Genomic DNA, 26,246 nt, shown 5'->3' with positions numbered 1-26,246 from the left:
AGAGGAAAGTCAAGCAGAGGTCTGTTGCTCTTTTATAGCATGTGTGTGTTGTTGTCGTTATCCCGGTGCTTGTCGACGATCTAACATGCATGGTCATGCGTTTGTGTGCTGCCGCTGATTGGCTTTGTTAGCACATGTGTGGACAGTATGTGAGCTTGTGTGTATATCCAACTGAGACTTGACTGGCAGGAATATAGGGTGATTAGCTTGTCTGATATTTCATACCTCTTCTTCTCTCTCTCTAATTAGATTGTGCTTCCTGAGCCCTGCGTGCCTGTCAGGCCTTCTACCCAACAAACAACACTAATAGAGTTAAGGCCAGGCTGTTGTGTCATGTCAAAAATCATTTAGCTCATATAGGTATTCATTACAGAGGGAGGGGAAAAAAAAAAGAAAAGGCTGTTGTATGTGCTGCTGTGTTCAGTGTGTGTGTGTGTGTAAAAGAGAAAGAGGAAGAGAGTCATCACTGAGAGGGAGAAAAAATAAATATGTTGCGTGATAGTGGTGTTAGAATGTGTGTGTGTGTGTGTTCTCGGGTTTCTCAGAGTGAATGTGAGGGCATTATTTTTCCACCAGAACAACGCTGCATGCTGTTGGAGGACTTTACATTAAAAACATGCGAACACACACACACACACACACACACACCGTTCTTTAATTCTGATTCTCTCTTCTCCTCTATCCCCTTTCTTTATCCACCACTGCCTTTCCATTAATCACACACACACACACACACGTATATGCACACACACACACACTTAAAGGCAGTAGATGGACTCATGCCAGCAGTGTTTCTGATAGTTCTTTTTGTCTTTGAAGCTCTTTGGACCAAATTGTTCCACTGATCATAAATGTCATATCATCCTTTCTCTCTTCTCTCTCTCTCCCTCTATCCATCTCTTTCTCCTTCTGTGCCTTTGTTCTGTAATTGGCTGTGTGTGTGTGTGTGCGCGTGCGTGTGCGTGTGTGATTGTGTGTGCGTGCGTGTTTGTGACGTAGATCAAATGTTTGTGGTTTTGTTTATCATTTGACTCCATATATCTTTGAGTGCTTGGAATACCTCAACTAATGTCCTCTCTCTCTCTCTCTCTCTCTCTCTCTCCCCAGAGACCTCAGTGAGAACCAGATTCAGGCGGTTCCGAGGAAAGCTTTCAGAGGAATCACCAGTGTCAAGAACCTGTAAGCACAATTACTCCATTTCTTTCTTCTCCTTTTTCTTCCCTCTATCTCATCTCTTCTTCGTCCCTCGTCCCTGCCTTCATTTCTATCAAAGCCCTTCTCCGTTTTACGTGTTACTCAGCCTCTTTTTTTAAAATTATTTTCAAGTAATGTTCAACACTCTTTTAAAAATTCCTTTTAACGCTTTAAATCTTACTGACCCAAACTCATGCTGTGCATAAATGAAGCATCACTTCTTTTTAAATTGTAGTGGACATCTGAAACTCTCCAAAGATGCCAGATATGTTGGGAAAATGTGTAAAAAATGATGCCCGAGACATTTCAAATATAGCTTCAATGAAGAACTAGATACTGAAACTGTAAAATGTATGTAATAGGATGTTTTTTCATCCCATATCAAAGATACTTAAAGGGAAAAAAAGGGGAAAATGTGATTATTAAGCCTGATACATGATGCTGATGATGCATGAATTGAACCTATCTACCGTGTCCATTTTAGATTGTCTATAATAGAATTTGAGGAAGTCAGTGTATTTTCTATATGGCTTTAAACCACCTGATTTTGAATCACAAGTTTTCTCTTTAAATGTTGTCCTAAGCCCTATTTTTTCTTTTATAAATGAAACTCGTTGACATATTTTCCAGTTCCACAAGGTTCATCTGTTATTTCCATCTTCCCTGCACCTCCTTGCCCTCTTCAGCATTTTGCTTTTCATCACCTCTTCTCATCCTCCTCCCACTTCCTCCTTGCACCTCCCTCTCTACTTTTTCTTCCACTTCCCCCTATATTCCCACTTCTCTCATCTTCATCTACTTCTTCTTTTTCTTTTTCCTCCTCTCCCTCTCTTCTCCTCCTGCTCCTGTCCAGGGAAGGTTTTGTCCTCACGTCAAACACTCGATACCCTCCTGTCATTTATTCATGACGTCCTAATCACCAATAGTGTGATCAATACGCTGCCTAATCAATGCTTCTCATCAATAACGGCTGATCAATCCTGCCTGATGCATAGAAGAATCCTAGACAGACTCTTGGGGGTAGACAACGTCCTCAATGATAGAAAGTTCAATACAAGGCACAGAATAAAATAGAATAGAACAGAATAGAATAGAATAGAATAGAATAGAATAGAATAGAATAGAATAGAATAGAACAGAACTCACTGTGGTTGTGAAGTGCAGTGACCAGCAGCAGATGGTGGCTGAAGTTCAGGTTCTTTAACGTTATGTGACAATGAAACTGGATAGTGCTGGAAAAAAAAAGAAGCAGATTCACTCAACAAATCTTCAGTGTAAATTAAAGTTTGCTGTTGTGTTTTATCAGTCATGACTGACATGACAAAGAGAAGAAGCGAGAACGGGATAGAAAAACAGAGCAGAGCATAATAACTACAAGATGCAAAAAGATAATAACCCATTATTCTGGATGCTCCCCAAGCCTTATTTCACTACTAGAGCTGCTGACAGACAGAAAAAAAAAACAATGTTCTGTGACTAAATTAGAAAGAAAGAGAGAGATAGATAGAGGGGAGACAGAGATGATTTTGATCTAATACACAGATTGTTTTTTGTAGTGATTTAGTTGCAATGTGAAGAAATAATAATAAGCACATTTTTAAAAAAAAAGATGTGTCACATATAATAAACATGATCTTGGGCAGGGTGACTATACATACGGGGTGAATAAGATTAAAACGTCCTCAAAAATGGATCTGAACTTAGAAGTAAATGAATCATCATTACAATCACTGATGCAAAGATGGGACATATTTGATTAATGATAGTGAAATAGATACACCATAATTATTAATGTATTTCGTTCCATTCTGCTCATGATGATATTGTGATTTGATTGAAATCCCCACTGTTCTGAACTGCCGCTGTACTAAATGGATGTTGGTGGTGAGATTGTTTTCTCAACTGCTGTTTCCAAGTTCAAAAATGAACTTCGAACCTTGGCTTTTAAGCCGACGCGGATGAGAAGTCTTTCAAGTGCTTGGGGGAAAAAAGTGGAAATTTAAACATCAACAACTCCATGACAACTCTGCAAGCTCCATCTGCTGGTGAGGATCTTGGGTTATGATCAAAAGCTCCATAACAGCTAATTAATGCGTCGTATAGCTGCTAATTGATATCAAGACCCACCTTGGTAGTAGTGTTTGTACTTCAGAGTTTACATACTTTTACAATGAGGGTTTTACATTCTTTTGTATCCTCTCTGTACATCAAAGTAGTGCCTATTCAAGACACAAGTAATGAAAATACTTATCAGCAGAGAACTTACCAAGAATTCTGGACTCAGGTCTGGGCTGGGCTGGTACAACTTTTCATCCTACCAGCAACAGCACTGCTTATCTAAATAGCAAGCAGTCAAAGGCACAATTACACCAGTTTATTTCCAGTGCCTCACTGTAAAATGTGAAAGTATTTTATATGTCTTTGGATTATTAATATGTATGTGCTTCCCATACTTCATTGGGCAATCCGTGAATTGATTAATACGTATCTTGCTACACATCAGTAATTCAGAGTTAGGCTACAGGCATGGTTCTGGTTAGTTTTCTCTCCCCTGTGTGATGTAAATTCAATATGGCCGCCAAAGTCCACAGGAGATTATTACTCTTAAGTTAAATGGACCTGAAAGTGTCTGTACTCTGTGCTCCATTCTGCTGTGTGTGTGTGTGTGTGTGTGTGTTTGTGTGTGTACGTAAGTGAGCGAGTGTCAGTTCCCATGGCTGTGCTCCAAACCTTTGAGTTCAGGTTGGCCTCTGATAATCTAATCCACTCTACCTTCTTACACAGGCCACAATCCAAACTAAACGCCACACACCACCTTGCCTCTCTGACCTTAGACTCACTGAAGTATTTCACAACCATTTGAAGTTCAGTGCCAGAAAGTGAACTAATACAGAGCATCACATCTTAGTCCAAGTCAAGATGTTACACCAACTTAGACACTGTTTTTATTTCTTTAACCTGTTTTTATCAGGGGAAGGTTTGCTGAGCATGCAGGCTCTTTTTCAATATTTTCCCCTGCATTACATTCATACATTAACACACTTTTACACCTGAGACTTTGGTTTTGCACTTTACACTCCACTCCACTTTCCCACTCTAAACTATTGCACCCTTCCCTTACCTTTTTAACACCAGACATGGTTCTTCACTTTCTGCCAAAGCTATAAAGTCATATCAATCAAAATTGACGGTAAAATTCTTTCTGCCCCCGTTAAAATGTTTTGCACTGAATTGCTTTGACCTACAAAGTGGATCGTTTTACTTTTCTTGCCTTTTTTTGCTTCCTCCCAAGAAAAACGACACAATAGGTCGTAATGTCAGTTGCCAGAAATGAGCTATAGTTACGTTCGAGTTACGCCATCAATGAGTTCAGATGACGTCTATATAAGGTGACAAATTTCAGGTTGGGTGGTTGGTTAGATCCTAACTTACAAAAAGTGGACTTAGTAGACCTTGCTGCAGTAGACTGCCATTCCAACCGCGAAGCAGTTTCCAACTGCGAGTCAGGACAGTTTTTTAAAAACTGTAACTATGATTGCCATGATGATTAAGGTTGCCTAACTTTGAGGAAGTAGTAAATTTAACCCGCACCACGTTTCAAGTTATCATTTTAACTTTAGCGTTGTCACACCATAAAACATAATTAGTTTCAAACAGTGATTTGAACGCTTTTGGAAAGCACAGATAAATGATGTCCTGTCCGTTAATGCTGATTAGAAAATCTACCTATGGGTCGTTTTGGAGTGCATGGTCAAACAACCTTAATTTGAAGGACTTGGTGATAAAATCAGTCATTTCTTCCTCCATCCTTTTTGACGTCTTACAGCACCTGCTCTTCCTCTTCCCTATCCTCCTTTCCTCTCTTTAGTTTCTACACTGTCTTTACTCCTTTCCTCCCCCTCAAATCTCATCCCGTTCCCTGTCCTCCTCCCTCTATCTTTCTCTCCCTTCACCCTGCATCATATATTCATCATCATATATTCCAACAATCCAACAATTTTGCCATCCTTCAGTCTTCTTCCTTTCCCTCTTATATGTCCAGCTTTTTCTCTCTTTTCTTCCTGGCATTTCTCTTTTTTCTCTCTTTCCTCCCCGTTTTTTTAATTCTGCTCTCCATCCTATATTGTTCAATCTGTCCTCCATTCTTCCTTCTTCTTTACCATCCTTTTATTTCCCAGCTCCCTCCAACTAGCTGCTCCCTTAAATTCCCCTCTCTCCCGCTTTTTTCTCACAGTTTCCCTCTTTTTTTTCTTTTTCACCTCCCTCCATCCCTCAATTCTTCCCTCCATTAGACAAGGTGACTCCTGCAGTAAAAGGCTCCAGCCCTCCATTATACCACAGAGTAAAAAAACTTCATGACATTCTGTCCCTGGTGGACACAGCATTGATTTTCTCATATGTCTCTCTCTCTGTCTCACTTTGTTTCTCTCTCTCACTCTCACTTTCTCTGTCTCTCTCACCGCCTCTTCCCTCTCTCTCTCTGTCTCTCACACTATCTATGTCTCTCTCTCTTTCTGTCTCACTCAGTCTGTTTCTCAGAGGATAGGCTCTCTATCTTTCTCTCTCAACTGCCCCTTTTCATGCTACCTAGTGGCTACTATAGCAATGTATGCAATTTATTGCACTTCTTTCACACACACACACACACATATGCGCACACACACACACATCCACACGGACCCCTTTGACCCTGCTATCAGATTGACTGCTTTGCTGAAACTGCCAAGAAGCTGGCAAATACGATTACTGTAGTCTTCTGCTAACCTAAGGAGACAGGTATATGCCATACATCTGTGTGTAGGTGTTTGTGTGCGTACGTGTGAGCTCCTCTATACATTGTGCTGACTATTGGTCCTGTCATCCCCCTAAACTCAAGCTGTCAGTCAAACTACAGATGATAAAGGTAAATGTGGAGTTAGAATGGATAGAAAGCATGTGCCAAAATTCCTGCAACACGCTTGGTCTTTTCTGGTTTTATCTATGTCACATTTTGGATGCTTATCTTATCGTATCTAATCTTATCTAATCATATTCACAATAACCTAATCTTGTCTTGTAATGTCATGGCTTGTGTGGTAGTGTCTTGTCTTGCCTCGCCTTGCCACAAAAATCATCATGTTAACCACACCTGTGTACATTTAAGCTTCCGTCGCTTCTCCTGAGCTTATCACAAAGTCATGATGCAGCAGGGAAAAGTGTCCAATCCCTTTTGAAAAACAAGATGCCATGGAATCACAGTTTTTTCCCCCATAATGTGTGTCATGTGCAAGCGCTGGTGGCAAGGTCCTTCTGCACACAGGGAGTTACAAATCGAAACATGAGCGAGAAATACAAAAGTAGCCTTGAGCGTCGAGCGAGCTCTCCATCACCAGAAAACCGACTTGCATCACTTCCACCCCCATAAGACAAAAAGAATACATTTCAGGCCATGGGGTAAACAGTTCACTGAATTTAAATGTTTTCTTAATATTTAAATCATCCTGATAGTCACTGCCCTTTTGGGCTTCCTATATTAAAAGTTGCCTCGAGCAGTCTCAAAATGATTGTGTTATTTTGAATAAGAATGGGAGGGCTGCATTTATTCATGCAGAGCTGATGACAGTCTGAACTAAGTCTTCAAATCTTATCAACAGAGCAATAATTTCCAAAATGACCCCCAGCACACTTACTAGACGGCCCGAATTTAACAATTCTATACATTTTTTCAAAGAGTGATTGAGTATTTCTAGAGAAAAGTTGACGCTTTTTAAATGGGAGTCAATTAGCAATGGCCGTCAATGGCGTTACACTTTAAGATACTTCCGCATTGAATTCAGACTCAAGCTGTAGTAGTTTCCACTTGAATTCAATTCAAAATTCATGTGTTGAAAATGACACATCTTTCCCTTCCCACCAGAGTTATAGTAAGAACCACCTGCATAAAACATAAACTGGCATTTTGAAATGTTAACTGTCATACATAAAGTTTACACAATCATACTCTGTGAGTGATAATTTACAACAACCTCTACTGGCCAGATGCAGTAAACCCCACCCACCCGAGAATGAATGAAGCATAATCCGCAAAATGTTTGAAATCATAGAGAGAGAAATGGGTGCTACATCATAATGTGTAGGGATTCTATCAGACGACTATTTAAACATTTTTTTTCTTGAAAGCTATGCAACAATATTCAGTAGTTAGCTTCTGTTACACTCTCTGCTTACAGTGAAGAGAGGAAGAAAAGCAAAGATAAATGTGATCAACCGCAGATATTGTATGTGTACAGTCGTAGTCACGCTTAAATCCTAACACATGTGAGTCACTCACACTGGGAGGCATATAGCTGTAGTTGGATTACAGAGAAGCATGGACGCATCAGATAAGGTACAGCTGTTTCATATGCCCTCACATTACACCTCAGTGCCCACACAGACATGCTTTTTATCTTCTGTAGCCATCACGTCCTCATATTGTACCTTGTTTTCCATCTGCCTGCCTTCTCTCTCTCTTACCCACTTTTTTTTTGTGATAAAATTTAATTCATTTTTCCCACTGGGTCCACCCATGCTCAACATCTACACACTCCCAGTACCTTTAGGTGCTTTGGCAGAATGTGTTCAGAAAATGTAATGTGTAATTTCTCCAAACAATACAACTGTACAATAAAACCCACCCCGTGGCTTTACTTCTTTACCTTCCTCCTTCCTGTCATCCTCTCCTTTCTCTTCTCCCTCATAAAACGCCTCCACGCTTCACGCTTCCCTACCCACAATGCAGTGCAGGATGGCCGTTTGTTTGAATTATGACTACAGCGCCTTAGAGAGAGGTGAGAACATTGTGTCGGCTGCGTGCACATGCACACACACGAGTTTCTGACCTGCACTGTTGTGTGTCTCTGTCACTGCAGATGTTTGCCTTCAGTTATTTACCACAATTCCAACAACTGACAGCTAGAACCAGACATATATCTAGCAAGAGTGTGTGTGATATATACTATATAAATATACAAAAAAAGATTGATAATGGGCATCATTTTTAGGGCAGAACATCTTTAAATGAAGGTGACACCAGGAGGAATAAGGTGCACACACTTCACCATGTAATTTCTTGCCCCACCGGATGTACTTTGCCTTGCAACAATTTGCAAGGACTGTTGGGAAAGAATAATGAAGACATAACAGCCAGCTTCCACAAATATTTTACATAAATTCCCATCTATTCTTTGCTCTTTACTTACTTCCCTAAATGGCAGAATGTGGCTAATTCAATAAAGGTAGTAACCAACTGAGACAGGATAGAGTAAACATTAATAGCTCTGCAAAAATTGTCACATATTTAGCTAAACAGTTGTATTTTGCAAAATCACTGTGATAGATATATTATTTGATGTAACAAATCTGTAAACTCACACTTTTGAAGGGTAGTAGTTAGTTTCAGCTACAGTAGAAAAAACACTTCTGTGTTCTCCAAAAGACCTTCAAAGTAGATTCTACAGTTTCGCAAAGTTTCCTTTACGGGACGTGAACTTTACCATTAGACAAATGTTTCCATCTCTTTTCACCATTTATTTTCCTTGTTAACAGAGTTAAAAAAAAAAAACCCTAAAAAATCCACTCACTTCAGGCAAGTTTACATTCAGCTTTTCTAATTTGATACAGCACTATTTGCAAAAAAATACGAAGCTGGAAAGCCTCTTGATGTCCTTGACTGCATGTACCAATCTCAGTCTGGAACACAGTCAACAGAGGTGGACTTATAATTATGTGGAAAACATGACATGAGTTCCTGTAACCTTGAACATCACTAAAAGCAGACCCATCATTTGCAAGACAATACCTACCCTGTATTGTACAAATCCTCATTTACTGCATTACGGCTACATGCAGTGGCAGCCATTGCAGATGTCCATCCACCCTGCATTAATCAGACCCAGCCTTCTACTTTTTTTCATTTCTGTTTCGCTGCATGTCTCCTACCTTTCTTCCTTACTTCTGTAACTTCTTTGTATTTCCCCATTATTCACTCCCCTCTTCCTTTTCTTTGAATCATTTTACCATTTCTGCTGACTCCTCTCTTGCTCTGTCTTTTATCTGCCCACATTCTTATACTATTCTCTCCTTCCTTCTCTTAGTCTTTCCTCTCAACCCATTTAACCCAATGACTTTTTGTTAATCTGCTCATCTGCTCGTTGCTCATCTTTCTTGGCATCTTCCTATCTAAACTTGCGCTCAGACTGGCAAGACAAGAGACATGATTGTTTCACTCGATAGACAAAAAGTGACAGAAAATGGGGGCTGGTGGGGAGATTTCAGTTATGTGACTTAGACAGGTGAGCAGACTCAAAATTTGTGTAAATAAGAATCAGAGATGAGAAGTTTTGGTCACCAAATGTTTTTCAGCTGTAATATTTCTTTTGAGTATAGCTCCTGTCAATCAGTCAGTTCCTTACAACAGTTAAAATGGAAGATGGAAGATTGTGCTCTTAGCAGAAGAAAAAATGTTCCACATCAGAAAGTCAAATTTATAAATATAGCCCATCAGCAAATCAGTTTTCCCACAAAACAAGAAGTCCCTGCAAGTGTGAGCACAAGGTAACTGTCATAAATGTAATGCACACTTTTCGTAGCATTACATTTGTTTTGTTGTAAGAAGCATGTTGGATTAGTTTCTATCTGCTGTGTTGATCAAATAAACCTGAAAGAGGCTTTCAATTATTTTGGAAAGTGGTTGTTTCTGTTGCCATTCACCACACAATGGCTACATTTTACCAAAACATACAAAGTGATCAATTGACGTCTTGTAGTAATAAAATGAGCCATAACACAGCACTATTTATTCAATGTGTTCCCAGCGTGTTTCCATCACTATTCATTGTGTAATTTATTTATCAACAAAAATGTTCTGCTTCAGGAAAATGAGAAACATTCTTTGTAATTTCCAGCTGAACATTTGATGAAGCATTATTTGTTGAGCATTGGATGGAAACACAGCTAGTGTATTCTCCTTTCCTTCCTCTGTCCTTTCATTAATTACTCAGTCAGTAGTGGTTGCTCACTGATGGATTCATAGAACAGCAGGGCTGCTGTGTGTGTGTGTGTGTGTATGTGTGTGTGTGTGTATCTCCCCATAGCTCCAGATGGTAGCAGAGGGAAGGATTGAATCAGTCTGGTCTGCCAATAGGCCTTATGATAGACATGATTAAACACACTAACTAATTATATGGAAGGAAATTAAATTTTGGACCCCCGTTCTATCCCCCGTAACAAACATCTGTAATCTGAACACATAAAAACACACGCACACACGCAAGGACTTTGAATGCAACACAATGGCAGGCATATAGAGAACACACATGCACACAGACGCACAAAGTACACTCTCATCCCAGATTGATACCAATCATGTCACTGCTAATCAGGGTGCTTGGTGAACAAAGCTGTCGGAGAAATCCAATCATATCACAGATGATGGAATCGTTTACTGTGGATGAGGGTGGAAGATGAAGTACATGGCCGCCAATATGAATCCACCGGTTATTTTCAAATCTGGAAAAATTACACATGTGTGATGTTTCTGAAGAACGGTGATAATATGTTATAGAAATTAAAAAAATAAAAACACAATCCTGTAAAATTACAGGTGAATTTCGAGTCGCTGAGGTGACATTACAATCATGTGAATGGAGGTGTGCAGGGTTTAAAATCTAGTTTTGCATAGACTTCTTCAAGGCTGAGATGATTAGCTGATCAGGGTTATCAAAATATTGTGGTCATGGTATAAAAAAACAATGTTGATTGCTGGTAGATGACAGGATGTGAACCACAGTCTCCATTTTCAAAGACACATACACCCAATAAGTCACCCTGACTTCTTCCCTAAGTGATTTTGGGGTACTGTAACAACATCCCACTCTTTACACTTTTGACACTTTGAGAGGATAGTCACTGTGCTCAATGCCATAAGAGATCACATGTCAGGATTGCGTAAACATCCTTTTAACTATTGAACTGACGTTGTCGTTCTGTAGGGAGGACACTCTCACAGCTGTCTTACCGGATGAATGAATTGGCAAAGACTTTAACAGACCTTTGTTCTCCAGAGTGACACAACTCTATCCATATGCTTAATATTCTGTGTTACAAAAAAAGAGCAGTACCAAAAATAGAATGGCCCTATAAACTACAGTCAACTTTGGCAGAGCCATGCATCCCCATATGGCTGATCAGACTGTGTGTGCCAGTTTGCATTCAAAAAAACGAAGAACAAACATGCCTTTTAATTACCTAAAACACAAACATGGCACAGCCATATGTTTGTATGATCCCCAGACTCACTATATTTAAGAGTCCAGTCATTAAACAGATGCTCACACTCACAGCTCACTTTCCAACAAGTATGCAAAAAGGGGGAAAAAAAAAATCTTTGACTCAAAACATGGCTTTAAACAAGAGCACACACGCCTATCAGTCTATTCTTTTATTATGTTATATAACAGAATACTTGTTTAGTGCTCCACATTAATGATCTTACAGATCTTTACAAATCATGCTCAATTAATCAAGCACGCATGACAAGGCGGTAAACAACTTATCTAAATCACCTCTAAAATATAATTGCATTGCATCAAAGCAGATCAAAACATCTCATTAGTCTCTGGAAGTCTTTGGAGGGCCGAAAATAATTATGTTGCGAGCCAAACCTGGCCTGTGGGCACAGAGTTGTTTGGTATTTACTGTCTTGAGTCCAAACTGAATTCGTGCCAACTGTTAACCACCAGCAGCTGGTCAATATCAGGTAGGAATACATGAAAAATGTATTTTGCTGTACTGCGCAGTGAATTACTTTTTATGACCCTGTTGTGCACGTCACAGCTGCCTCCAACACACAAAACATTTGAAAAAGTCGAGAATAAATAGATAAAACAAAGACAATTGCGGTGGTTTTGTATGGTAGTGTTTCCTGGTTTTATCTGTGTGTGACTTTATGCAGTTTGGCTCGCGAGCTCCCGCAGTAGTGTTGGTCAAAGAAGAAAAAAAGATTTTTGCAGAAGTTCAAATAAGATAAGACAATTAAGCTTAAGGCAAACGCTAACTTTAAATGTTTGTTTTTCACATTTATTTTGTCACCACAATAGCGCCTTACTTTGACCGGCTGCTTCCTGGAATGCAGCTACATACAGTATTGAGGTGCACTTGGTGTATTTTAGTAAATACACTTTTCAAATTCCCCTTGCACCCTCACACTAACATGCACATATATAAAAAAAAAACGTACCAAAAAATGCATTACTCCCAAAGCCTTGATGTGATTTTTGTTGCCCTACAGAGAAAAACTCAGCTCCTGTTTTGGAAACTACCATCCTCAGGGTTAAAAGCTCACATGACTGATATAACAGGTGCTGCAGTGCCGAGAAAACACAGAGGCTATGTAGAGAAGAAGAAAAGGAGATTTAAAGGGTTGATAAAAGAAAACAGGGTGAAGAAATGGATTAGTGATGGATAGATGGAGTGTGAGAAGAGAAAAGGTGAAGGGGATTCAGGGATGAGAGAAGACGAGAGGGCACTAGAGGGAGAAAAAAATGGATTATGAATGGAGAGTGGGAGACAACAGAAGACGGATGCTTGGAAACAAGGGGGAGAAAAAAGAAGAGGGGAGGATAGAAGTCAAAGAAAAAAAGGATTAGGGATGGATGAGATGGGGAAGGGGACAAGGAGGAGAAGGTTAAGGTGGAGTGATATGCTTTTATCTTCTAGTGTCTGGAGAGCAGACAGTAACTAGCCACGCTGTGTGTGCGTGTATTTGTGTGTGTATATGTTTGTGTGTGTGTGTGTGTGTGTGTCCACGAGGGCATTTTTGTTTGTGGGTTGTTATGATTTCATGTCCTCCTCTAACTGTGTTTCTCTAGGTGTGTGTGTGTGTGTGTCTTGTGTTTGGTTTCTTCTTCTCTGTCATATATCTTTGTGTGTGTGTGTGTGTGTGTCCACCTGTCTGCCCGAGTGTCTGTGTAACAGGCTAAATGCCACTCATCCTTCCCGGGTAAGTTAAAAAAAAAGAAGAAAGAGAAAAAACAAGGAGATACTTCTAAATGTCTGCCCTTTGTATCTCTCCATCTGCAATCCATCCATCTGCCCCTCCGCAGAAGAAGAAGAAGAGAAAGGGGAGGAGAGAGAGAGGAATGGTTGGATGGGAAGGAGGGAGGGAGGGAGGAGTGGAGGTTTTCAGGGTTGTTGGGTTCATGGATGGAGGGATGGAGGGATGGATGGCGGTGGGGAAGGGGGTTGAATACCTAGAGCCGAGCAAATTAAAGTAAAAGCAAAGGATGGATGACGGTGGGGCACAGGGTGCATCTGGGAGTCCGGCGAACGAGGCGTCAAACAAGTCGGGGAGGAGGAGGGAGGGTGAGAGAGGAAGAGTAGGGAGGGTGAGAGAGGGAGAGGAAGGAAGGAAGAAGAACGGGAAAGAGAGGCAGAGTCGTGACTGTAGGTTGATTTACGGAGGCTTTCCTTTTAATGAAATTGTTTCAGTGACAGAGCCGGTAAAAGGCCCTTAATGGATTGGCTGGCCTAATGTAATGAAATTACTCCCTCTTTCACTACAGAGAGAAGAAAAAAAAAAGAATAAAAGAGGACATGGGGAGGAGGATAGGAAAGGAGGGGTGGGAGAGGAGAAAATGCAATTAATATTTACAGAACAGACAAGCAGGGTGGGCTTTAGTAGCTACGGCTTGCTCGCTCTCTTCTTCACTGTGTCTACCTCTCTCGTCTCTCTCTCTCCTGGTGGCCAGTGTGCGCTGGGCGTGCGGCAAGGGAGGGAGGTGATAGGCTGACGCCAGGCAGGCCACTTCAGCGCACCGGTCTCCTCACTCGCGTTCTCTTTTTCCTCTCCTCCTCTCCTCAGGGCTGGCCATATCAGCACTGAGGTGAGAGACTTAACCTTAGCTGTTGTGCTATCGTCTGGACTGGGCATCCCTAGAGTGTGAGTGTGGTGTACGGGAGTGTGTGTGGGAGAGAGAGTTAGCACCGGTGTCTCCTACCTGCTACTTTAAGCCCATCACTGGGGTATCACCTCACACACACCCCCATATGCACACATCCTCATTCACGCAACCAGTCTTTTTGTTAGTCCCTCCCACAGCGAAGCGGACCTTGCAGACTTGCGCTTGACTCTCTCCCATCTCTCTCTCATCTGTGTGTGTATGTGTGTGTGTGTGTGTGTGTATTTGTCTGCGTGTGTGTGTTTGTATGCGTGGTGCAGGCAACTGGACAGCAACCACATCAGCTGCATCGAAGATGGAGCTTTCCGAGCGCTGCGCGATCTGGAGATTCTGTAAGTAGAGAAAAACCCCGGTCCTCTCACTCTGGCTCCTTCTCTCTCCTCCTCCTCCTCCTCTACCTCCTCTCATCCCCTCTTTGCCTCTCTCCCCCTGTTCCTGTGTTGTCTGAGAAGCAGGCATCTGTCCTGCACTCTCCTCCTCTCGCTATCAGCTTTGTTTGGTCTTATTCTGTTTGTTTGTGCTTTCATGTTTCTTTTTTCTTTTCATGTAAAAAATTTCCTCTCCTTTCCTTTCCTTTCCTCTCCTCTCCTCTTCTCTCTTCACCTCTTCTCTCCTCTCCTTTCTCCTTCTCGCATGCCATCCGTCATTCTTTCTCCTTCATTTACTTTCCCATCTAATTTTTATCTTCCTCGTGATAAGCATCTGATGTGTGTCCTGAATATAAGAAAAGCTTTAACTTTAAGATGCTTTTGTAAAGAAAATGTAGTTCCCCTGTGTGTTTCGATGTGTGAATTATCTGTAGCAATATCCTTGTGTAAGTCTGTGAGCGCTGAGGTGCATGTCTAAATACTTTTGCACATTGCTTGTAAGGATGAAGCATAGAGTACCTGTTAATTCAGCAGCAAATGGTTCGTCCTTGACATACAATAGACCGATACACACATACACACACGCAAACAGTGTGTCTGCCACCTGCTGTGGTTTGTGCTTTTCCTGCATTATGTGCGTTAGTGCATGTGGGTGATTCCCTCTGCATATGGGAATATGTTAATGGTCTTGCGTGTTTGCTTCCAGCTGTGTTTGTGATTGAGTGTGTGTGTGTGTGTGTGTGTCTGTGTGTGTGTGTGAGTGTACACAAGTTTGTGCATCTTATCTGTCCACATTTTTAGAGCTGCTCATTTATCACTATGCTCAGAGGGGTGACTGGCAACTGTGCAGTGCCAGGTTGTGTTGGGGAACAGTGTCGACTCTCTCCACACTTAGTGTGTATGCGCACAAATGTGTCCTTAGCTGCGTTTGCTCTATTGCAACAACTGAACTATTTTGTGCTAAAATATATGAAGGTTATAGGGTCAAGTCATAATTTTGTGAAAAACATAGCTGGAAAAAGGTTAACATGATCTTTTTTTTTTCTTTGTGGTTGGCACAAGCATTGGTTTATTTGTCTGCAGGGTTGTTGGCAATGCACCCATATTCTGCTATATGATGCTGAGAGGTGAAAAGGTTAGTGGTATTAATACTGAGTGTGTTTATCAGAGGGCAAAACTCTATAGCAAATAAGGCAGAGACAAAGAGAAAGAGGGAGAACATAGACAAAGAAAGACACAGCCAGAATAGAGGGTAAGAAGCAAAGGCAGCAGAGGGAAGGACAGGGTGACAGGGGAAAAAATGAAAGCAGAAGAAGAGGAGAAGGCTGACAGCACTGTCCCAAAGTCGTCTGTCTGTCCCAGTAGTGAATGGCTGGTTGATCATTACCAGTGGATATGGTTGAGGTCCTTAGAAAGACACCAAGAAGAACAAATATTGATAGCAGCGCCCTAAAGTTTCTGTAGCTTTGTAACATTTTGATGATTCTTCTGGTTTTAAACACATTCTGACAATAATCAGATTTATTTTCTTCAGTTAAGCAGCACAAATGAAGAACAGAACTCTAATTGGTTGCTTATGGAGGAAATGTCTCATTATCACATAAAGATCTACTTACCAAGCAACATTGTGGGAGACAGACCATTAAAACCAGTGACCATTATGTGAAATGCACAAAATTTGTAGTCAGGATATGATACAAACCAGAGCTGCAGTTAATGAAAAATCTTTGTTAATGCCAAACTCTGTACATGTGTTCTTTTACCAATTTCCTATGTAATGGAAACAAAATACTTTATAGAAAAAATGAACTCCACTTTGAATTATAAATGATAATGTATAATCATGTGCAGTTTCTTGAAATATTTCTTGTTTGACAGTATGATGGGATCATGATTAAGGTTAAAAAACATTTTATTATATAGACCCTGGGTATTTGTAAGGTACAAGCGCAATGAGATTCCCAACAGTATCAGACCCATCTTCATGAGTATCCTGCTGTTGTGGTGTGATTGTTCTCGGTGCAGCCTGGTGCTGCCTAATGTGTTCACATGAATGATTAAAGAGAGCAGAGGATACAGTGGAAATGGTTCAATACATGGCAGCTTACACTGTGAACCACATACAGTCCAAATAAAACACTCTCACAGCTCATATGAGTGATCAAATAGATTCACAAGTTTGTTTTTTACACTGTTTTGCATCATATCAGCTTGGATTTACTTGAAATGCTGCAGGAAATCGTTTCATTTTCACCTTTCTTTTGTTCTGATTCTTTTATTGCTACCCTTTATTTCCTTTTAGCAAAGTTAGCTTTTTTTGACTGCCCTGCCTCACTTTTTGCTTAGCGCACAATGGAAGTGATAGGGGGCAGATAGAGGGGGATCGGCAGCGTGAGATACAACATATTAGCAATTCATAAGACTCTGACAGCTGAGTGCTCGGCAGGATTTACAATTCACTGTAAATACGCAGCCGTTCCCATTCACAGCAGACAGCATGACAGCACACAGTATATTCACTGAATGTGACGTTTTAATAAAGGCAGGTGTGTGTGTCTGTTTGTGTGTGTGTGTGTTTGTGTTATGTGTGTTTGTGCATATGTGCAAAGGGCATGAATGACAGTAAGCAATTCTGCCACTGGACTGATCTTCATTTCAAGAGTCTTAACACCCGCATATACACTCACACAGATGTATGCGTATTCACACATATGCCTACACACAGACATGCACACACACACATACACAGACAAACACACACACACACACAAACACAGACGCAACCCCATCTGTTCAGTTCTTGGGGTTGATTTCGTGACCGTAGTACATAATGGGATGATAGAGATAACAGTGATTGGAGGTCATGTGACTGCACCATCAGGTAAGTGTGTGTGTGTGTGTGTGTGTGTGTGCGAGCACCTGGGTACACAACTGTGAAAGTGTGTGCGTGTGAGTGTGCTCTTGCAATTCTATCATTATGAGGACAATTTTGTGTTTCAGACCTTTATAGTGAGGACATTTTTGGAAAGTGAGGGCATTTTGGCTGGTTGTCATGTCAAAAGACTTGGTTTTAGGGTTAAGGTTTAGCTTTAGATAACAGTTTTTTACAATTGCTTAAGCATGATTTTGAAAACAGGGCTCATTATGTCAAAACACTACACACAATTCATACAACCACACACACACAAGTAGCAGAACAGCTCAGATCTTCTGCAAAATGAAACGCTTCATTCAAAACTATACAATAATATGTAATAAGCTAATTTTGTCACTGTATGGCACATACATGGTTCATATAATCTGATTCTGTTTGAACCAGTCACACACTACTGTGATCAATCGAAAACATGTTTAACATCTCCTTTTCTAATGTTATAGTCTGGGTAAGATATTGTTAGAGTAAAGTACGTGAATATATTGACCAAACACAACACGCAAGACCAGTACTGCACACTGATAAAAATATTTTTTTCTTTCCGCATTGTAAAATCAGTCAATACATCCATGCATTCCCAATGGTTACATTTCGCACTGAAAGTCAGAACAGAATATATTCTAAATAAAATTAGGTATATAAACACAGCAAAAACATTTGTGGAGACAAAAAAGAAAGCATGAATTAAAAAAAACCCTAAGCATCATCTCTTCACCTAGCTCGATCTGACCATAGCATATTGTGCACATCCTCTCTTTCAAGACAGCAAGGGAAGAATATTCTTGAATGGCGAATCCATTCTTGCACAGATCCTGCATCAATGTGGTCGCTGGCCTCCTTCATGGCTTGAATGAGAGGTATCCTGACTTACAGCTGGAGATTGTAAACCTTCCACTGCCCTGCTGAAAAAAACTCCTCAATGGGGTTAAGGAAGGGAGAATATGGTGGGAGGTATTGGAGTGAAAATTGTAGATGTTGATGTAACCAGTTTTGGACCAGAGCAGATTGGTGTCCCAGATGACAATGTATCTCATCTGCTCTGCATCCATTTGGTCTTCCGCTGTGATGACGTTTTGTAGTCTGTATGTGAGTATGTGGGCCGCGTTGTAAGGATCTAAGTTGGCATGGTGGTAGAAGACCTCAGTCTACGTGATTGCGGCGCACATTGTGATTTTACCACCACGTTGGCCCGGGACATTCAAAATAGCTCTGTGGCCAATGAGGTTTTACTTTACTCTCTCAGAATTTCTTTCAAATGGCACTCGGTAGAGTTGTTTCATCTGTATGTGATGTTTTTTAAGGATTCGCCCCAGTGTCAACAGAGAGACCTGATGGACGTTATTGAAAACTGTGTGGTCATTGAGGATGTTTGCTTGAATTTCTCTGAGATGTATCGCATAGTTAGCCAAAACCATATTTAGGATAGCTTTCTATCCTTCCTCTGAGAATATGGGGCCCCTTCCTCCTTGACGTTTGCGACCCTCAATCCTATGTAGACCAATCAAAATACATGTAAGATGTAATAGGACAGCGTACAACATGGCATGCAGTGAATGGGTACCAAAAAGCACTGATGTAGTGAATATAGCAGGCTACATTGTACTGATTTTACTATAGACAGTAGAGAAAAGTTGTTTTTCACTTGACGAAATGTCCGAATTACTGCAACAATATATCAGCTGAGGTTAGGCTGAACTCTCTGTCCAGCCTCTCTCAATGTCAACCCATGGTTTACAACATGGTTGATCAATGTTAACCTCCTCCAGGTCTACCTCTCATCCTTGCTCCCCCTCTTCCTCTTCATCTTATTGCAATGTTGCCTTCCATTTTTGTTGAAGACAGGTACACTTACCTCTTGCCTTTTAATAATGCTAACGCCTGATTGGTGAGTTTACCATGTTTGATCAATTAGTTCATAGGTGTGGTATTTTGAAAGGCAAAGAAGTGACATCATGTTAGATTTCTGTGTCTAATGTAGAGAAGTGTTTTTAGTGTTTTGCAAAAAGTGTGAGGCTGAGAATGTGCTAATAGTTGTGCAGGTCTGGGCTGAGGTTTTACTCCTTGAGTGTCAGGTTTCACTAACTGTGTTTTATTTTTAATTTTAGTGTGTAAGCAATCGTAAAAAACTGCAAGGATGGTGTAATGTATAAAATATGAGTCGATTAATCGATTAGTCAGTCAACGGTTAAGTTACTTATTGAGCAATAATGGGAAACATTTGCTGGTTATTGCTTCTTAGACGATTAATGATTTAACTGAAAGAATAATCAACATAAATCAATAATAAAAAACAATTTGATGTCCTAGTTTAGGTAACATTGGGTCCAACATTGATCCAAAATATAGTAAGTCCAAGTATAGAAGTCCAAATGTGTGTGTGTGTGTGTATGTGTGTGACTTTTCGGTATTTCAGTGACTGTTTGCAATCATGAGATAGAAAATGCAGGAATATAAGTGACCGTATAAGCTTGCAGGCAAATGGATGCATGCATGTTGTGGGTGCATGTGTTTCAGCCATCCGTGTGTGTATGCATCATGCTAATTGAAAGAAGCACTGTGCTGTGTGTGTGCCACTAACGAATCTCCACATTAATTAATCTAGTCATTTTTAATTAGCCGCTGTTTCTTGGTAGACTAGGCTTTATCTGAGCTGCTTAATATGTTTCACAGGAGTCAGTGGTAACAAGTCAGAGCTGAATATTGGGGCATCGGGCTCATTTTGAAAATGTTAAATGGATTTTAGTTTGTTAGTTTCATTAATCTTGTTATAATTGTTTTCTGGAAAAAGAGGGAAGTGATGAGAGGTTTTTTTTTATTTAATAAGACAACATGTTAAAATTAGAGACAATGAAAAGAATTGGATTTATAAAATATTTGACACATGAAAAATTCACTAAATTTGCCAATGCAGCTCGGAGTAAAACATTAATCTTTGTTGGACATCTTGATAGCCATTTATTAGGAATGAATAGTACAAAATAGGAATGCATCTTTAATGTATTGTATTCCTAATTTTTTGGTACTTTGTTATTAACATTTAGTTCCATACATTTTTTACTGCCTATTTTCCCTATTTTCTCATGAGTATATAATATTCTGTAGCACCTTTGAGATGCAGAGAGTGTATGTACACATTTTAAAGCATCACTATGCAACCTGTAAAATAAAATATATACAGGTAAAACTGAAGTACAACAGCTGAGTCTTCTCGATGAGTTATAGGTGCAGATCCAAGAGCTAATTTCTGTTTTATAAGCCATGAACAGTTTACATGAAGTTTGGAGTAAACCTGTTTGAGTTCCTGTTAACCTTTATGCCTCACTTTCACAGAAGAGTTTTGCTTCCCAAAGAAAGAAGAAAGCCGGATATGACTAAAGACACTTTTACATTCACCCTTCCCTTTGATATCCGCTCCCTTTACTCATATGTCCTTAGATAGTCTCTTTCTCTCTTGCTTCCTCCTCTCTCTACTGTCTCTTTCATGGCTGCCAGGATGAAAGTGGAGGATCGGTGTTGTAAAAGCCAGGCAGTGCCTGGCTATGATTTATTTAGACCTGAAAGGACTGCAGTTACTATCCTTTCCTCTTTCTTTTTCCTTTTTTTTTTTTCAAGGAGAGACAACAGACAAGAGATTTGGGGGATGGAAGAGGATGTTCACAAAATGGAAAAGGGCAGAAGAAGGAGGGATTTGAGGGAAGGGAAAGAAAGGAAGGAGTGTGTATCGGTGTTGTAAAAACAGACAGTTTCCTGGACATCATTTATTTATCTGCTGTTGGACCTGAGGAGAGAGAGGGAGGGAGAAACCAGGGGATACAGATAGGAAGGAAAGAAAATAGAGAGACATAGGTGGAGATGATGGAAAAATGGAAGGAGAAAGACTAATACAAGATCAGACAAATACAAAGGATAAGACGACAGTGGACAAAGGAGGAAGATAAAAAAAATTGTCCATTTGTTGCAGGTAGAAAATGAGACAAGGACAGAGGAAAGGTATCTAGGACACAGAGGTATACAAGACATCAGAGAGCGAAAAGGAGATGAAAAAGAAGATGAAATAGGAGAAAGAAAAGCAGGAAGAAACACTGATGTGAAGTTGCGTGGGTAAAAAAAAAAAAAAAGAGAACAGTGATAGAAAATAGATTGAGAGGATCAGAGGGAGGAGAGCAGGGAGGCATTAATTATTGATGGAACAAATGTCTGACTGACTGACTCAATTTGGCCCTTTGTTGTTTCCAGACCACCAAGGCTGTCAGATAGACTCAGAGCAGCGTTTCTCAAAGTAAGGCAAGAGACCCTGACGTTCGCTGATCTGTTGGTTTATTGGGTCCTCAAATTCTATCAATGTTAGTTGAAATGCAAACACGGTGTCAAAAAATCGCTAAGAACTTCTGCTGGTGTTTTTAACATTGTGATTAAAACTTATTAGAGGAAAAACTAATTATAATATTTATAATTAATTCCTACAGTTTACAATGTGCTCATTATCTTTCATGAATATTTTTCATATAAATATTTTGAAGTCCTGATTTTTAAACTTATTTATGTGAATTCAGTCGTGGACCAGTGAATAGTAGTCACAGACATGAAAAAAATATTAAGTGTCACCACTGTGGGTCAGCCTGCACAGTGCACACTGGGGCAGGAAGCCTCTCAGGCAGGGAACTCCAGCACGGAGAGTCGGTGGAGCTTCTTTTCTCAACTCCTGCTCTCTTTCTGTGATATTAGTTCAAACCGGGACTCCTGCCTGTTGTTACCTGCTGCCAGACAGATATTTGGTGTTGTTATTTTCCTTATTTGTTGTCAGTTTCCCTCCTCACAGTTAGTTTGGAGGTTCGTTTGTCGGAGTGTGTTTGGCTTGTTTAGGAACTTGGTGTCGTCTGGAAGGATTTTCTGCACTTGGAGTGGTGACAGCAGGGGTTTAAGTGGTGGAATAATCAATATAATTGATAAAAAAAAAACCTGTCCTGTGTGAGGGGTGTATGTGGCTGACACAGAAGTAGCCCCAACCATACCCTACCATGCCTGTCAGAAAGAAAGCTGCTTTCACCTCACATATTTGTTTTTCACAATTGAGCACACGCTTCTTAACCTTTTTCTGTCTAAACTAAATATAAATGAAATTTATAATGAAATGATATGAAACATTCTATTATTGATGACAAAGTCAAACATAGGGCTGACAGTAGCAGCGACAGCAACCACACGCAGGCGAGCCGCAGCATTTCAGTGACGCACACATGCTCAAGTAGAGGTAGGCAGTGTGTCCCAGGCTAATTGCTTTCAGTACATTACCAGAATGGCAAAATAGTTTATTTTATGATTGCCTTTGCAGCAGCCTTGAAAGGTGAACATCAACAGCTAAAACAGTCTTCTGGTGGTCTCAAAGTCCCTTAATGGTTCTCTGAATATAGGCCTGTATACAACCTCTGCTGTTTTCTGTTGGCTTTGAGTCCAACTTGACCTCTGTTTCAGGTCATCTCTACTCCCTTCTTAATATCCGTCCAGTCATTTTCCACTGGCTGGTAATAAAAATAAACTCAATGTTGCCATGGTGAAAAATTAAAGAAGGAAATTAGCATACTCTAATGATTTTAGGTGAGCTCCCTGCCTAAAGATTAGAAGAGTGAGATTGTAGCTGGAAAGTTGCCAGTCAATTTCTGAAATTAAGTTTTTAGCTTGTCTGCCAGGAAACATTTTTTCGTGACCAAAATAATTAATTTATATTTTTCACTAAAATATATTACTCCATTACCCCTAGGAGGTTTCACATTTTTGTAGTACAGCTTTGTCTAGAGGCAATGAAAGGCAGCTAGTCTCTTTTGATACAAAAACACTGTTGGTTTGAACTGTTTGGCTCACGATCGTGTTTTGAAAAATTAGCCAGTTAGTGAGTGCACAATATTGATTCACTGATGAACAAATGTAACAGACAGATAAATGTGGCCTTTACTAGTCACTATCACTTTAAAACCATCTTGTGCAATTTTAAGCCACATACTTGGTGGAGAACTAAAGAAAGACTCTCACATCTCTTAACATCAAGCATCAGGGAAGACCTTTAGCAGGGTGTGTGCTCTGCAACTGTTCTGGGAGATCCAGCTGAAAGGTATGAATAATCAGTCCAGTGTCCCTAGAAATTACATCCATATTGGACGATTCAGCAGCACACAAAGTAGTTTTCCCTTTATGAAGAGAAAGTAAGGGTGCAGAGGTCGGGGTGGTGGACTGGATGGGCTTGTAGCTACTGTGTCTGACTTTCATGCTTAAGAGTTTTTATCCATTCACAGACGTGCAATTTAGCAAAAGAAAAGTGCATGCTAGTCCTTTTTAGCTGCTTCACTAACAGTTATTATTTCAACCCTGATGACCTTGACGATTCTGCAAAATCCCAGATTACATTAAATGACAACTTTTTTTAACAGCCAATGCCAATGTTTTGAAAGTTCTTTCTTTCTACAATAACTACACTTGCCAAATGCGGTATGGTGAAGGTTGGGGAAATATCATGGTCATGACTAACAAACTACGGGTAACTAAGGCATGGTTAAGTTTAGACAACTAAAACACTTGCTTAGGGTTGGAGTATGTTTTAGGTCAGGCAAAGATAATTCTAATGGTTAAAATCAAAGCCAGCATTAAATAGTGGTTAAAACAAAACTGACACAGTATGAAAGCTGACATCTCTTCTTGTACAGCAAAGAAACCCTTCAAAAATGGCAATAAATCAAACCTCTAAACCCAGTATTATTCTTTGTTTTACCAGATGAGTCAATTCATTGACATTCCTCTGCTTGTGCTCTGTGATGCACTGCCAGGAATTAGTAGAATTGATCATGTTATATGAAAACAGCTGTCGATTCAAAGGTGTCCACAGTGGTTTAGGGATGGGACACTGAAGTGCCAAAACAAGTGTTCTTCAAAGATCAAAAATACCCTGACATTGTCCCTTTGTCATCAACAAACACTAAAACAGACCCACATTTGACTCATTGTTCTTTCACTTAAAATCATGAAAGCCAAGGGGGCTTTATCATATTTGTCATTAAACACCTATCAGAATCAATTAGAGCTGCACAATATTTCCAAACAAGTGATTTTCTTAATGGTGAATGTTACTGATGCATGACAGTGAGCCACGCAGTGTTCATTGTTAAACAAGAATGATTAATCTTAATTAGCTGACAGACCTTTTCATCTCAATGAAAGCTTTTGAAGGCTTCACATTGGTACTGGTAAAGTTTACAAGCACATTTTGTAATTTTGGACTGGAGTTCATCTGCTGATTGTTGAAAACAACAAATGCAGTCTTTGGTCTTTGAGTATTCATTACAAAGGTCAAACACTGCCCAAAGCAGCATGTCCTGAAAAGCTTACAGCTAATAAAGATATTAAGGGGATTTGTTAGAGGACTGCCAATTGATGCATTACTGAGAAAAGTGTTCTGATTAATAAAGACAACAAATACAGGACGACCCTCCTCACATTTCCATTTCATGTTTTGATCGTGAAGTCTGAAACGCTGCCACAAACACATCGAGGGAAACTGGAACACGACTTTCCTTCAATGCGTGACTGAGAATAGTACCATGACCGTTAAACTCAACAACCCCACAGTCGCCTTTCCTCCTAATACTTTGATTCCACCTTTTTTTTTTGAAAGCCTTTGATTGTCAAAGCTGTATGTGCTCAAACTTGTAAGGCCAATAAACACAGCAGAAGTGGAAATGTAATTATGTGATAAACACAGTCTTTATATTTGGCAGAGGAGTCACTCGATCCACTTTGTCGGTTTGATTCTCAAGAATTCCTCGTCTTTGCAATCACGTCAGAGCAGATGGTAGGCATTCCTCCTGTAGCGGTTAATGACTGTGTGTGCCAGCGTGTGTGTGTGTTTTTACTCAGTGAGAGCTAATTTAATGTTGAGTGCCAGCGTTGAATGCAGGCCAGCCTTCCTCGACTGTACCCAGAAGTCTTTCCATATATTATTGTGTTCATTTGTATCAATGACAAATGCAGAGTAGCAGCAAAAAAAACCCATCTTTTTATCCCTAAAATATGAAGTTAGAATTTTTTGTTTCCTTTACTGTATTCATGTTCCATCAGGAATGTAAACTTCTGTTACGTTAAGCTTCCAATTATGTCTCTAGTTGAACACCTACAGTAGTTAGAAATCATACTGTAAAGCTTACATTTTAGATGATTTTCTCTCCGTTCAGTTGTATCTGTCTGCAGTAGGGCACGATTCGCAGATGGATGCATTCACAAGGGCAAACCAATCATTGCTAATGCCCTGCAATGTTTCAATCAATAATATATAATCTATTTTAAAACACTTACCAAATAGCTAACGCCTGATTTGGAATTCCACTGTGTTTTAGCAAGTGTGTCTGCGTGTCTTTGAATGAGTTAATCCAGTTAGTGCATGTGTCTGCCAGGCCACAACAGAATAAATGATGGGTCCCTGTGTGATGATGAATGGTAATTTAGATTTAACATAACTGGACTAACGAGCACGCTAATGACTCCAAAGCTAGCCTGGACAGCTCTCACTCGACGGGCTCACGCCTTGCATCCCAATGAGCTTGGGAAAGGGCAACCACACACACACAGACACACACATACACACAGACACACAGAGAAAAACATGCAAGTGTTTTAATAAATGCATGCATACACAATCATAAATTCACAAATGGTTCTGTCAGGGATGTACACACGTACACAGCCCTACACACGCACACACACAACGGACAGGATGGGCTCGTGTCTATG

At 40.1% G+C, this 26,246-nt stretch overlaps 1 protein-coding gene across 1 annotated transcript in view; it reads left to right on the top strand.

The window, feature by feature from the left end:
* The window catches only part of slit3 (slit homolog 3 (Drosophila)), a 260,950-nt gene that overhangs the window by 138,188 nt on the left and 96,516 nt on the right, over window positions 1–26,246 (top strand). The window contains exons 5-6 of the mRNA XM_067599833.1: window positions 1,108–1,179; window positions 14,432–14,503. Of these exons, the coding sequence (XP_067455934.1) occupies window positions 1,108–1,179; window positions 14,432–14,503 (144 nt within the window). The remainder of the gene's footprint in view (window positions 1–1,107; window positions 1,180–14,431; window positions 14,504–26,246) is intronic.

Source organism: Thunnus thynnus, chromosome 9 (genome assembly GCF_963924715.1).
Source record: "Thunnus thynnus chromosome 9, fThuThy2.1, whole genome shotgun sequence".
Classification (NCBI taxonomy): domain Eukaryota; kingdom Metazoa; phylum Chordata; class Actinopteri; order Scombriformes; family Scombridae; genus Thunnus; species Thunnus thynnus.
This window is presented reverse-complemented; position numbering and strand designations above follow the sequence as displayed.